The 14,920-nt window shown below is 51.7% G+C and overlaps 1 protein-coding gene across 1 annotated transcript; it reads right to left on the bottom strand.

Annotated features, from left to right (window-relative positions):
- Positions 1–2,933: 2,933 nt before the first annotated feature.
- PCARE (photoreceptor cilium actin regulator) lies at positions 2,934–12,190 on the bottom strand. The gene is made up of 2 exons (XM_007088935.3): positions 8,443–12,190; positions 2,934–3,114 (listed from the first exon to the last, which is right to left on the bottom strand). The coding sequence occupies exons 1-2, from the start codon at positions 12,168–12,170 to the stop codon at positions 2,934–2,936; spliced, it is 3,909 nt and encodes a 1,302-aa protein (XP_007088997.3). The 5' UTR covers positions 12,171–12,190.
- Between the last annotated feature and the right edge of the window lie 2,730 nt (positions 12,191–14,920).

Genomic DNA, 14,920 nt, shown 5'->3' with positions numbered 1-14,920 from the left:
AGCAAGGACGAGGTTCTTGGGTGGAGGTGAGAGTGACCCATCTGAGAAGTTGTGGGATTGGGCTTGTCCCTCATGGCCACCAGCAGTGTGCTTTCTAAGGCAGAACCGTAGATGTCGGTTTGAGTAAAGGCCCGGTCTCAAGGAGGGTTGAAACTGAGCTGAAGCCACATAAGTTGCCTGTTGTGGTAGATTTAATTTCTTTTGTACAATGTCTAATTCACCTATAATTTGGGCTAAGTCTGGTGGTTGGGATGGTAGCCAAAAACCACCTCTGTGACCCATCTGCTCCTGTGCTGGCTCCGCACTGCTTCACCTTTGACCTTTATTGCCTCCCAGCCGCTTAGCATTGACAACCCCTCCCCTTACCACAGGGAAAGCTGACTTGGGATTCTTGAAGCCTTTGGGTCCTGGGCCAACACAATGGTCTAATGCTACCTGGGCCTGGAGGCCTCTCACTACATCACGTATGGGGATATGTGACAGGAGCCTGGCATTGTCCTGGTACAAGCAGGTGCTCGGTAAATGTGGAGGGATGAAGAGGAGTCCTGAACTGCTCCAGGGCTGACAGCAGGAATCCTAGAAGCTCAGTACTCCTCCATTGCTGCCTCCACATAGGAAGGGTGAGTGTCAGCTGCTGCTTGGGGGAGGGGGCAGCCTCTCTCAGAGAGCCTCCTGCCAGGCACACTCGTGAAGGTTCATTCCAGACCTTTCTACCAGCCACCCACACCTAGCTTTCATTGCTGCAGCTGGGTGCACTTGGCCCCCACCTACAGACTCAAACGAACCCAAACCTCTAAGAGGCAGCCCTTTAAGAGAGAGCTTGGCCTTACTTCCTCCTCCTGTGGATGTGACTCCCACTTCCTGTCCTGGTTCCAGGAACTAGACTTTTTATTGGCTCTGTGATTACACTCCTACATTGTATCACAATTTCATTGATGGGGTCCCCGTCCAGTCTCCCTTCGTTTCGGTTTCTGCTGTGTTTCTTCAGCCCCCCGGAAGCCTGCCCCTCAACCCCAGCCCAGGGCAGGGTGCGCTTTCTGACGGTCCCTCCCTGAAGCTGTTTACCAATGAGCTGCATCTCCCGCCCAGCTTGCTTCCCCTGCGCTCAGGCCGGTGCCCAGCCTACCCAGGGCCCACACCCTCGTCCCCCCTGCGCCTGGCCTGCCCAGGTAAGGAGACTGGCCAACTCTGTAGCAGGGAAGTTTCTTAAACCTGGCTGCTCTCACACACTTACGCTCCCTCCCATTTCCTGTGGCCCACGCGGTTCCCCAGGTCCACCCACCCACTCACCCTGCACGTAGCCCTGCCCACAACCAGCCCTGCCCCTGCCTGAGCTCTGCTCTGACAGCACAGATACCCAGCAGGCGTGAGCATCCAGCTGGGTGTGCACGGCATTTCCCAATAGAGGGGTGGGTTGTGGCCCCTCTCGGTGGTTTAATCAACTAATCCTTGGGTGCCTTTGAAGAGATTATCCTCATCACCCCTATTTTAATAACTGGACAAGTCAAGATGAATTCGTTTACTTAGAGTCACGGCCTGTCCCTAGGGGAGGTAGCTGTAGCCCCAGGGCCCAGTTTAACACGTTCTTGAGTCATGATCTATTTCAACAAGAAAGGACTTGAAGTCTATAATTTTCCCAAACTTAAAAAATCGGCTTTGCAGCGGATCTGGAGGATTGCCCCTTAGCTGTACCCCGTGGGCGAGAATTCTTGTCTTTAGACAACCCACTGAGCCTGCACTGAATCACCCAATTATGGCAAATTCTTTTCTAAATAGAAAGCCCTCTACAGCCACCGATGGAAAAATTCCAGATCTGCAGCAGATATCTAGCACATGGGCAGAGGCAGGGTTTTGGCCTGACCAGTCGTTCTTCGTTTCCATCTCAGATCCAGCAGAAGTTGTGCAGATGATTTGCAGATGAACAACGTTGGCCAAGAAGCCCCTGGGGGAGACTGGCATGCGTGCGCGAGTGTGCGTGTGTGCACCCTTTGGAACCCCAGCCCCTTTGGGGCACAGAGAACAGGCTGTGTGTTTGCAAGGCTTGGTTGCACCCACCCAGCTTGAGAGGCATGTGGATGCGTAGGGCAGAGCATGTGAGACACTCCTCTGAGACACAATCTGAGGCTGCTCAGCTCAAGTGGGCTGGGAGCTTTGTGTTGAGGGCTTTGGGTCTGTGCTTGGGAGGGAGAAGAGAAGGGTGTGTGTCTTAATTCCACCTTGGTCTTCCTATCTCTGAAGCAATCGGTTTCCAAACAAAGCCCTCAGTGGTGACTCAAATGCTGTGTCAAATGCTGTGCCACTGTTTAATCTTTAAAAAAACAAACAAACACCCAAACTTTCCAACCCTTTGTACAACTAGACATGCTTTGGGCAGATGGAGTAATGAAATAGTCATGGGCAATGAAATGGAACGAAAAGCAAAGAGATTCTGGTGCCAGGCACACCTGTTTGATTTTTGCTGTATTCTCTTCCTAGCTGTGTGACCTCAGGCAAGACACCGTGGGGGTGGGGCTGGAGGGGCACTTTGGTTTTCTTTATCTGCAAATAGGGAGAATGCTATCTGCTTCCTTCTTTGTTGTGAGGATTAATTGATTCCGTGAAACTAACCCAGGTAAGACCCCCGGCCCATCGAGCGTGCGATAAATACATTTCCCCCCTGAGTTAAGGCAGTACTTGAAGGATTGAAGAGTGTCTTTGTGGGGGTCTAAAGTTATAGTTAACTTTTGAGCCCCAAGGCAAACCAGAATCTGGGACTGAAAGTGGCGAATGTTTAGAATTTAGCAGACCCTCTGGGCAGTGTACTTTCCAGATCTTTCTAGGACACCTCAATAGGAGTTTGGTTGGTCCACCATCTATGGGGCAGTCTGCTGCTTGGCTGTCACCCATCTCCTTCTGGGATGACTGGCATCAGTGTGACCCTGTTGGTTGGCCTGTCAGGCTACTTCCTTCTCTTGAGGCTTGTCCTGGGCGCGGCTGGCTCTGGCCTCCCGCTGCAGCCCGTGGCCCAACACGCAGAGCTCTGGGGGAGATGCATCCAAGCCAGAACCCTTTAGTTCCGGGGCACAGGGGCTGCTCCATGGCTCAGTGTCCTTTTTGGGGCTCTCCTCACTGCTGCTGCTGGGAAAAAGGACAAATGTAGATCAAGAACTCTGTTGTTCCTTCTGCAACCTGCCCCCCCCCCCCCCCCCCCCCCGCCGCCTCAATCCCTATTCTGCCTCTCTCTGTCCTTCTGTCTCTCTCTCCCACAGGCCTGTGGCCCCTTGTTGTCAGACCTCTGCCCTCCTGCATCAGGTTTGCCTGGCTGGTGCTGTCCTGTGTGTGCCTGCTGTGGTCGGGCACCGTGGGAACCCAGCCCCTGGTGTCTGTGCTGACAGGTTGAGTCCTGTTCTTCTTCTGATGCCCAGGATCCTGCTGCTCTGAACAAAGCAGCTCCCTCAGGAACTCTGGGAGCTGGGCCTTTATTTTGTTTTTGTTTTTAAAGCACTTCTTGTTTAATAAAGGGTTAGGCTTAGCTCGTTGAATTGAAAACAACGCCAACAATAACAGCAAAAAAAAAAAAACAAAAAAAAAAAACCAAAAAACTCACCACACCCTGCTTCACTCAGCTGCCACCCTTTTCCTGAATGGAGTAAAATGGAAAGTGCTTGGCGCAGGCCTGGCATCTGGCTAGAATAGAGCTTTCCAGCCACTGAATGACACAGTGACAGGGGGTCTGGGTGGAGAGGGACAGCCAGTGTGCACTGGGAGTGCAGAATGGAGAATGATCACCAGCATGGAGCAAGCTTGGGCTGGAAAGGGGACTGGCTCAGGGGCACCTGGGAGGCTCAGTCGGTTAAGCGTCTGACTTCAGCTCAGGTCATGATCTCATGGTTCGTGAGTTTAAACCCTGCGTCCGGCTCTGTGCTGACAGCTCAGAGCCTGGAGTCTGCTTTGGATTCTGTGCCTCCCTCTCTCTCTGCCTCTCCCCTGCTCACAGTCTGTCTGTCTCCCTCCCTCAAAAATAAATAAACATGAAACAAATTTTTTTTTTTTAAAGAAAGGGGACCGGCTCGGAAAGTTGCACTGGCTGTGTGCTGGCGGGCTAACCTTGTAGTTACTGCTTGGAGGTTGGAGTCTGGCTGTTTGGGTTCAGTTCCTGCACTTACTAGCAGTGTGCCCTGTAGCATATTAATCTCTCTGATTCCCAGTTCTCTTCTTTGTAAAATGGAGATAATAATAGCACCCATCTCATAGGGCACTCAAAGGTATCAGTATTGGATAAAGTGTGATATAGTCATAGCACATTAACCAGCACATGGTAAGTGCTCAATAAATGGCCAGCTGTCATTCTGGTGCTGCCACTTTGTAGCATGAACAAGAAGTCTTACCTGGAAGGGATACTAGGGACCACCCTGTCATATGACAGGTAGGCACCTGAGGGCCAAAGTCTCTCAATCAGTCACCTCAGGTTCAGGATTGGACCCAGCTCCTCACATGCAAAGACCAGAAGGTCTTTCTCTCTGCCCGTGACAGCAGGTTCTTGACTCTTCCGGGAGCTTCATTACACAGCATGTTTAGCTCTATGTGTTTAGGCTTACATGAGATGTCAAACCAGTGGAGGGCAAGTCTGAGTTTGGATCCTAATGGGATCAAGGTGGCAGGAATGTGGGGTGGGGTGGAGTGGGCGCTAAGATTGGCACCAATGTGATTTTTAGGCAGTGAGGGTCTCACTGTGTTCTGCAGAGCCAACCGCATCCAGGTTGGCCTCTGGCCCCATGACCGGTCCCTGCCTGACCAAGTGTGATTTTGTGTGCAGGACCAGCTCCCATCTTACTGACTTCTCCCGGTGCCTCTTCTGGAGCAGGGGAAGCCAGATGTAGGATACACTTCATCCATGACCCTTTGCTGCTCCCCAATGGGGTAGCTGGCAGGAATGGGAGGGGCTTGCCCGGAGATAGGCTGTGGCGGGTAGTGTCGGTGGAGGTGACAAATGACTTTGTCCTAGAACTGCGTCTTCCCCAACCCCAGCCAGGTTCCACATCTGTGTGAGGCTCAGGCTAGGAGGCAGATTTTCCTGGTTGCCACAACATAGCTGTGGTTCTACCTGGTTCCAGGACAGCTGGGGAGGCAGGCTGCCCAGCCACTGCCCCGCTGATCAGTTGGTAGGTAGCCTGATCCAGGAAATAGGGTCGGGGGGTTTAAGTTGCAGAGAGCCCCTGCCGGGGGTGGTCCAGTCCAAGCAGAGACGAAAAGCACTGCATTTAGGGGAGAAAGCCTGGACCCTTCTTGAACGCTCACAATGCCCCAACAGGCTGGGACCTAGAGACGGCACCCCCACCAGGGGATTCAAAACATAAATACTGTTGGAGCTCAGTAACGGAGCTTCCTGGGTAAGCCTCCAAGGACTGTTCCCAACCCCCTGGGCCCCAAGATTGGGAGGATAAACATCATCATTTTTTCTATAAGAGGGGCTTGTGCCCGGCCTGGATGACGAGAAGCAGGTCAATGCCGGATGCAGGCCAGTTTATCCTGCACGCCTGCCTCTGCTGCAAGATGTGTGGGGTGTGGTGCATCTCTGCCAGTCCCTGCTTGCGGAAACAGCCCGTCCTGAGTCTTTCAGGCTCTCTGGGGCTGGCTTGTTGGCTAGTTGCGTGATCTTGGGAAATTATGCCTAGTTCCTCGGTATGGTTTCCCATATGCAGGAGGGCAGGAACAAAGGCAGCGGCAGAGGGTGAAACCACTCAGTGCTTTTATAGCTGGAGTACTTCTCCTTCCAGATGCCAACTTGACAGGGACGGAGGTGTGGAGGGACTGGGGAATGAGCATTTTCCCATCACATCCACCATGTGCTCATAGGCTCACAGTTTGGAGGGGCTGAGAGGTGTGGTCTTAGCAGGAGGCAGGGGAAGGAGTGTGAGCCATTATTGTGACCTTCCACGCGACCTTGGGAAGGCGCCTGTTCACGGATCCTCCTTTCTTTCAAGCTGCAAGCACTTCTCTCCGCCCTCACCACCCCATCTCCCCAAGTATTGAGATTCAGGACATAAAACAACCTTTTAGCCTGCCCTATTCCGAGGAGAAGCCTGAGAGAAGGGCATTATTTTCTTCTTGAACAATTTTATGTTACTTTAGTATTGCTCCTGCTGTTTTAAAATGTTAGTGTTTTTAATTAATGCCATTTTATTGTCCCTGTTCTCTCAAGCTCTTCTCCTGAAGGGCACAGTTTTAGAAATGTAATATCTGAATAAGTGGCTAGAGTGAGGAGTGATGCATTAACATTTATAGAGGTTCTTAGATGAAAAGCACCGTGCTGTAGGAAGCTCATTTTAGATTTAAGAAAAGAGCAGTATTACATTAAGATTCTTGCAAAAATAATCAATATTTCATTTCTTTCAAGTGGCTGGGGAAGTTTATATAACTATAATAATGCACAACTTTCCCTAGATAACATCTTTATTTAAAATTGACTGCCGAGGACTTTGTAAAAAATTACCATTCATGCCTCAACAGATTGTGAAGTCTGTAATGCGCATCACTCTGGCAGAAATACACTGCTGATTGACGCAGTGGTGGGCGTTTTGAAGATAGAAAGGACCGTGCTGGTTGAGCTTCGTCCGATCTGATATCAAGACACATTGATAAGAGTTCTTCTCTGATAGGTCTCAGATAGACAGATTTCTTCCCATGCCACATTCTGGAAAAGATGCATGTCCCCATGCACTCCGTCCACTTGGGCATATGTGTCTTTCCTTCTGTGTGCAGGTAGTGGTGCAGTGTGACTCATGGCCCGTCGCAGCCTCGTGCCCAGGCCTGCCCACATGGCCGGGCCAATGACATGCAAGCCAGCTGCCCTCACCAGAAAAGCACACATGAACTCAGTCTGCTGAGGGTAGAGATGGCAGTCCTTCCACCCGGTTCTGGTACTCAGCGCCCATGAAGAGTCTTGCTCTCGCCCCACACACCTCTGAACGGGGAGGTAGAGGTGAGGCTAGAACAGAGGAGAAGTGGAGGCAGGCTTTTGGGGGCGTGGGGAAGCCAAACATTTCTATCGCACACATCCAGGACGAGCCATCTCAAGGCATGTCCCCTGGGTGTCTCTGAGACAGTTTTGAGGGGGGAATCTCTGAGGTCAAAACTATTTTCTTAAAATTTTTTTTTTTTTTCAATGTTTTTTATTTATTTTTGGGACAGAGAGAGACAGAGCATGAACGGGGGAGGGGCAGAGAGAGAGGGAGACACAGAATCGGAAACAGGCTCCAGGCTCCGAGCCATCAGCCCAGAGCCTGACGCGGGGCTCGAACTCACGGACCGCGAGATCGTGACCTGGCTGAAGTCGGACGCTTAACCGACTGCGCCACCCAGGCGCCCCAAAACTATTTTCATAATAATATCAAGACGTTATTTGCCTTTTCCACTCATTCTTCCGTGAATGTAGAGTGGAGTTTTCCAGTCTACATGACGTGTCATATCACACCAGATGGACTGCAGAAGCAGATTTGAGAATTCCACCATCTTTCCGTGAGGCCAGACATGAAGGGATTTGCAAAAATATAAGACAATGCCACCCTTTTTGCTCAAAAACATTTTTTTTTTGTAGAAAATATACCTACTTTTTATGTTAACATATAATGGGGTCATTTAAAAATGGATTCATAAACATTTTAAACATTTCTCAATTTTAATTTATAATACAGTAAAAAGCGATAGATACGACCCACCTACATGAAGGTTCTTTTGGGGTCTCTCTAATTCTTAAGAGTTTAAAGGGGTCCCAGGACAAGGAAGTTTGAGGGCCTCCCGCATAGATATTGGTCTACTTTAGTAAACTATAAACTACAGTAATGAGGACACTGGTTCCAGACAGGGTGACAGTGTTTCAATGGAGGGTGTAGGGGCATAGGAAGTCACTTCATCTACGTTTCCCTAAGTGCAAAATAAAGGGGGTGTGTGTGTGCTTGGATTAATGTGATTACTTAAATTTTTTTTTGTTAAATGTTTTTTAATGTTTATTATTTATTTTTGAGACAGAGACAGAGCATGAGCAGAGGAGGGTTAGAGAGAGAGAGAGAGAGAGAGAGAGAGAGAGAGAGATAATATCTGAGGCAGACGCCAGGCTCTGAACTGGACGCGGGGCCCAAACCCATGAACCGTGAGATCATGACCTGAACCGAAGTCGGACACTTAACCAACTGAGCCACCCAGCCACCCCTAAGCTGTATTTTTCACACAGCAGAACTTCTTTCAATTAAAATCTTTCTTGGGAACTTGAAATGAGTGACAGATGAAGGCACAGCTGCTCGAGGAAGGGGTGGGTGGCAGGAGGCTGGATATCCCCCAGCCCCTTTTTCCAACTTGGAGCCTCTTCCCTTGGAGCACAGTTGGAAAACTACCGACCCAGATGATCCCGAAGACCCAAGGCTCTACTCTAATTACCGCAGGGCCAGGGCCCACGACCTTCCTTACCTGCTCCTGCTGAGTGGGGATTCACAAGCGTTGCTGGTGGCACCGGGGACAGGCAGCGGGAGGCGGAGACCTGGCCGGCGGTCAGAAGCTGTCCTCCTGACGAAAGGCTGAGGGTTGAGGGCACACAGGGCCATGCCCCGCTGTGAGCCCGCCCTCGGCCGTGGCCCTGAGCTGCTCCTCCAGCATCCTGCGGGGGTCCCACGAGGGCCCCCGGCTTCAGGTGGCAGCGATGGTGGGGTGAGCGGGTGGGCGGTCGAAAGTGGCAGTGCAGCTTCAAACAGAGAGGAGGTGGCTGGACAGAATATAGAACACGTGTTCCCAGACACTTTGGCTGTGGCTGCCCGATTGTTCTCAGAACCTCTTGTTTCCTGTCCCTCAGTAGGGGACACTGGGGGGGATGGGGAGGCGCCAGAGGAAGGGGAACTTGCTTCTGTGTGCTGGGTGGGGGGGCTGGAGGCCTTGTGACGTGTGGGTGGGCTCGCGGGGGGAGGGCTGGGCGGCTTGTGCTGCCGTGTTGCTGGGGAAGCTCCTTTCTTCGTTGTTGGGGGGCTTAGCACCTTGGGGCTCACCGGAGGGCTGACAGGTGGGCTGGAGGAGCCATGCACAGAAGGAGCACTTGGCCGGGCAGGTCTGTGAGAGGAGGGCTGCCTCCTGACTGCTCGGGGTGTCCAGTATCCCCTTGAGGGAGAGGCCTTCCTGACCAGCAGGGCGCTTCTCTCCTGGCTCGGTCTTGGGGCCTCAGGAGAATGTGGCCCCCGTGTTGGCCTGGCCAGGCTGGGTCCCAAGGTCCTGTTGTGCCCAGATGTGTGGCTGCAGTGGTGCCAGGGGATGGCCTTCTGGGGATGCTTGGACAGGCTGGCAGCCTTGTCTGCAGGTGCCTGACTCGGAGCCCCACTGCCCTCCACCTCTGGGTTTCTGCTGGTTGCTGGCAGGTGATTAAGGTCCCAGGTGAGCTTTTTGGTGCTGTAGCCACTCTTGCTGCCCCCTGGCCCTGTGCTGTGGGGCCTGGTGGGGGCAGTCGTGCTCCTGCTGGGTAGCAGGTCAGTGGGGCTCATGGAGGCTCTTAGCTTTGGGGAAGCCCACGTTCTCCGGGCAGGGTCAGCCCCTCCGGGCCCTGGCACATGGGTCTCCTTGGAGGAGCTCCCTGCTGGCTTGCTGCTTTCTGGGGGCTCCAGAGAGGTGAAGGATTTGTCCATCAGGACTTCCAGAGGCGGTGGAGGGAGATGCTCTGGGTCCTCCTCTGTTTCACAGTTGAAATTGAGATCCTCACTCTTGGATGGTTCTGCTGTGAGCACAGGGGGAAAAATAGGTGGGGGCCTCCAGTCTGGCCCCACCTGGAGGGGGTCTCTGCTTGCTGCTGGAGAAATTTGTGGCTTTGGATACAAAGGGGCAAGCCCCCTGTAAATGGGAAATCTGGGAGGCATGATGGGGACCCCCCATTTCCTGAGGCAGGGGTTTGGCCCAGAGTCCTTGGAATCCCCCAGTATTCTCAGACTCTTAGTGGGACTGAAAGTTTCAATGAGTTTCTTGACCGATGTTCTGGTGGGGCAGCCCCTGACATTCCAGTCCATGGCTCCTGGAGCCTCACTGGCCCTCTCATCCGACGCAATGGCCACCGGAAGCCCCTCAGCTCTCCGCCGCCAGGGCTGTTCACTCTCAGGGCGGGGACCGCATTTCTGCAAGATGCTTTTGTCCTGACTTGGCAAAATGCTGAAGTTCTTGGTGAGAGAGGCCTTCAGCTTGCTGATGGTGTTGCTCGGGGTGACCCTGCAGTTGTCGGGCCTCAGAGCCACTGCTCTGGGCTGCGGGACCTGCCCTGCGCTCTGCCCCTGCTGTCGTGCGCCCAGGGCGTAAAATGCCTCCAGCCTCTGGCTGAGGTCTCTCTGGACCCTCCGCAGCTCCTGGAGGGTGGGGTCCTCGGCCTGGCTCTTCAGACAGCCCTCTGACTGGGACCTCCTCTGCCTCACAGGGGCCCTCCTGCTGCCACTGGCTGTGCTGGGTCTTGGTGGGACCGCCGTCCTCCTGTCCTCCTCCTCAGGCCAGTCCTGGGGCCCCGAGGGCACAGGGACAAACTTGATCCTTTCGCTGATTGCTTCCTTCATCTTCAGAATCATTTCCTGGGCTTGGGGGCTCCTAAGCCTCCTGGGGTGTGGCTGAAACAGGCTTTCCGGGCTACCAGGTGAAGACCGTGGCCTTGGCTGGGAAGAATTTTCCCGCCATGCACAGGGACTCATGCTGCTCGCTTGGTCTTCCTCTTCCTCTGGGCTACTGTCCTCACCTTCACTGAGGGAAGACGTGCCCATCAACCTGGGGCCTTTAGAAAAACATGCTTCCCTTGAGATCCCAATCCCAAGGGAGTCACACCAAGTGCTTTTGGCCATCCCCAGGGAGCTGGAGGTAGTGTTTCTTGGGCCCGTGCTGGAGGGGCATGGGCCACCGGCCCCACCCTGTGCCTCTGGCTGAACCTTCGCCATAGGAGGTCTCGAAAGTGGGCAGTCCTGGGGTCGGTCTGAACCCATCTGGAAAGGACTTTGCTGCCAGGTGTGTCCTGAGAGCCTGGCTTCCGCTGTGGCTGGAAACGCCGGTTTCCATTCCGCGGGCTCTGGCACTGAGTCCCAGCTGGCTTGCTTGCCCAGCTTGTCGGCCAGCTGCACAGACTCATTGTCAGCACCGATGCCACTGTCCTCGGAGCACAAGGGCAGACCCTGCATCCCAGGGTCGCTGTGGCCACTCACCAAGCTCTCCAGTTGCCCCAGAGCCCGTAGGAGACATTCATCCACACCCCTCTTTGTGCTCAGCTTCTTTCCCACGTGGCTCGCGGTGGCATGGAGGTAACCACTGGAGCTCTCCAGGAAGCTGCCGGTGAGTGAGGCCACCATGCCCCTGAGCACCAGCAGCTTGCTGACTGTGTGCTGCAGAAGCTGTGGTAGGAGGTCCGGCTGCTCCTGGGGCTCTCCTTTCCTCAACTGCCACTCCAGATCCTCCCTAACTTCTTGGAGGAGCACTTCTCCATCCTTGGAGATCTCCCCCAAGAGCCGGTTGACCTCATCAAAGCACAGCAGCAGGAAGCTGACCATGGGCTGGAGCAGCTCTTGGGTCTGGGTGGCCTGATGGGTGATGCACAGAATTGCTTCATATTTGGAGAGGCTGGAGTGGAGGTAGGTATAGGCATGCTGGTGCGCTTTCACCAGGGGCTCGGGGAAGTCCACTTTGCCCTCAGGCTCATGAGCAGGAATGCTGTTTTGGCAGCAATGGCCCTGTTGGCCACATGTGTGGCATCTCAGCATCCTTTCCTGGGTGTTACTTTCTTCACTGGCTTCCCCAGAGGAGGCTGCCCCTGGTGACCCGTGGGAGCTCTGTGTCTTGGACGGAATGTCCTTAGCCGTGCGGCTTTGTGATTTGCCCAGGTGGGATTGGGAGGTTTTGGCTTTGGGGGGCAGTCCTTCCATATCTTTCCCTTTTCCTGCAGTGGGATCTCTTGGGAGCTGACAAAGACCTTCAGCCGAGCTTTGGGTCTGGGAACTTGGCTGCTCCTGTGCCAGCCTCTGTCCCTGGGACAAGCCTCCCCCAGAGTCATAGCAGGTGGAGGTGGGAAGCAGCAAAGGAGTAGAGCATCTTTCACTGCCCCCCTGACGTCCCGGCAAAATTGCTTTGGGCTTTTTAAAAAACTGGATGCCACTCTTAGCGACGCTATTAACAAGGTCATTGTGGGAAGGTGTGCACCCCATGATTTCAGCTTGTAGTCATCTCCCCGCCCCCCCAACACTCTTCACAGTTTGCAGAGAATCAAATTTGAAATAGGAGGAACAAAAGCGAGCCTTACTAATCTGTCCGGGCAATTTCCAGGCCAGAATCCTCTGAAGTCCATGGTGCCGGGTCCTTGGAATCAGTTTTCTTTAGTCCCTTGGCCCCACCATGAAGAGGTGGTGGTGCCTGTTGTCTTGTTGTTCTAATCTTGAACCCTCTGCTGTTAGTGAGCAACAGGGCAATTCTGAAGGACCCCAGTCTCAGGGATTATGGGCCTGCTTCAGCCCCGGTCCTGACAGATGTGCATGGCAAGTGGAACTTTAAGCCTATTAGGTTAATCATGCCCTAGCCAGTCAGCACTCCCAGTGTGTTCTAATATAGAACTTCTCAGCATTTGCTATCTTGGGAAGCGGATTATTTTTGCACGTGCTTATGCTTTTAATTCTGTTCAGACGCCTGCCATATGAAACCTAGAGAAATGAGCCATAATTGCAAAAAGCTCTGGAAGAGACAACATTTGTGGAAGAGAAGGGAGGGCTCGCCAGCTACAGATCCTGGCAGAGAAGTGACCTTCACAGTTTAATAAGGGCAAGGCAGCCGAGTGTGCTCCATCCAGCCTGCTATTATCAAGGAGACCCCAAAACACACAATAGACAGTAATTGAGGCAATACATTGTTGTTCGTGTGGCTTATAAAAATACCACGGCTCTAGTGCTAGAGAACTTCTCTAAATAAGACAGTGAATAAAGAAGGCAAGGTGGCTTTCCTTTACACTGGAAAAGTGAATCTGATAGCAGGGAAGAAGGCTTCCCCGATTTGGAGGGGAAAGCAGAGAAACACGCTGCCATATAGAGCTCAAGGCTGGTCCCCGTGGAGCAGAGGGGCTCCAGGAGGTAATGCTGTCAAAGAAAGAGGCTTTTAATTAAATCTTTCTCATAGGAAAATGAGCCAGCCCTGGGCAGTGGGGAGCGATTTGGTCATTAGGAGTAGAACATAAGGGAAAAGTATCTTTTCCTTTTTAAGCACAGCTTCTAGGCAGTCTTAATATGGAGCTCTTGTCCATAGTGAAGGGTAGCAGCCGCCCATCTTAAAACTCCTCTTGAACTTTTTAAAACCGTCAGTAGTCTAGAGCAAGTAGAGAGGCTTGAGGCTTGGGTTTAAATCCTGCTCCTTTCAGCTGGGGAAGCTTCCAAACTTAATTAACTTCCTTGAGACAGAGCTCATCTTTGTAATGGGGATGATGGTACCTACTTTGTGGAGGTGTTGTAGGCATGAAGTCAGTTAATGCTTTATAAGTGCTTGGTGCAGCGCCTGGCCAGTGGTAAATTAGAAAGACAGAAAGAGAGAAAGAGGTAAAGAAAGAAAGAAAGAAAGAAAGAGAGAAAGAAAGAGAAGGAAGGAAGGAAGAAAATGAGGGAAGGAAAGAAAGAAAAAGAAAGAAAGAAAGAAAGAAAGAAAGAAAGAAAGAAAGAAAGAAAAGAACAAGGATTCCTTACTCCTTTTCCCCTGGCATCTTACCCACTTATGAAAATAAAAGTCATAAGAAAATTCATTAATTTGTCCAGGACCAAGTCCCAATCCTTTCCTGAATCATCTGGAAATAACTGCCTACTGGTAGGCTTCTGGCCCCCACATCTGGGTTTTTGGCTATTCTGTGTGTGCAGAATGGCCTTTTGCTCAGCACACTGCCACCTCAGGATTTTCCCAAGGCCTCATTGTGTCGTTTCCCTGCTCTTAAATGCACAATTCCCACCATCTGCAGTAGGAAGAGGGCCTTTTATTTAACCATTTCTCATTTCTGGACATTTTGCTGGTGGCCAATTTTGTATTTTCCTAATAGAGAAAAAAAAGATGGCATTGAGCATGTCCTACAGTTGCTGAGATTGGAGTTGATATTCTGGCTTTACAGTTTTCATTTTTTCTTATAGAGTCCCATACAGCCAGTGAAAACACTACCGTGGGTGTCAGGATGCTTTCAGAACCAGAAGGCACGTGTAAACACCTCCTGTGCCGTGAGCATGCTGGAAACTGACTACCGGGGCTACTGGCGGAGCCTGAGCCTGTCACGGCCCTGGGCCCCAGGGTGCGTAATTAATAAAGTTATCTGATCTGTTTGTTTGCTGCAGAACTCAAGGGAAACACAAAGCTGTGACTCAGTGCCTGGGGGCGAGCTGTGTTAGGCATCAAGAAGTTGTTTCATTTGTCACAGCACTGGGCTGGCTCAGTAAACAAGTATGCCATGTGGGAAAATTCTTCTTTCTTCCATTTAACAGAGTGGAAAGCTCATCTGAAGGGTTCTTCGTGTACATTCTTCATTCTTCTCCTCTCGGGATTTGGGGCCCTGGTCAAGTCATCTTTATGAAAACCTTTGATCTAAGTGGCTAAAATTATTTCCAAACCAATAACCAAAATAAAAGTATTTGCCTGCAGGGTCAGCTGTCAGATAGCTCTGTACCTTGTAGAATGGTTTTCTTGACTATTCCAAATAATTGAAGAAGTTCTTTATTCATTGCCACTCATTTTTCATTAAGACTAATTTTGTTTTTCTTTCTTTTCAATTGCGTTTGCTTTAAATGAAAAAAAAAATTACTTTGGATACTGTTGAGTAATTTGAGTAGAAATGTAAGATGACCCACCTACTCTGGAAAATTGTTTCACAGTTAAACATATACCCGCTTTATGACCCATAAATTCCACTCCTAAGAATTTACCCAGGAGTATTGGATGCATA

The sequence above is a fragment of the Panthera tigris genome, chromosome A3 (genome assembly GCF_018350195.1).
Source record: "Panthera tigris isolate Pti1 chromosome A3, P.tigris_Pti1_mat1.1, whole genome shotgun sequence".
Classification (NCBI taxonomy): Eukaryota; Metazoa; Chordata; class Mammalia; order Carnivora; family Felidae; genus Panthera; species Panthera tigris.
Note: the sequence above shows the minus strand (reverse complement) of the source record. Positions and strands in the feature narration are given on the sequence as shown.

Coding starts and splice junctions, on each gene's coding strand:
- PCARE (XM_007088935.3), bottom strand. CDS start 12,170: ATGGGGTGCACACCTTCCCACAATGACCTTGTTAATAGCGTCGCTAAG. Junction 3,115..8,442: donor TCCCCACTCAGCAGGAGCAG/GTAAGGAAGGTC, acceptor TTTTCCCAGCAG/CAGCAGTGAGGAGAGCCCCA.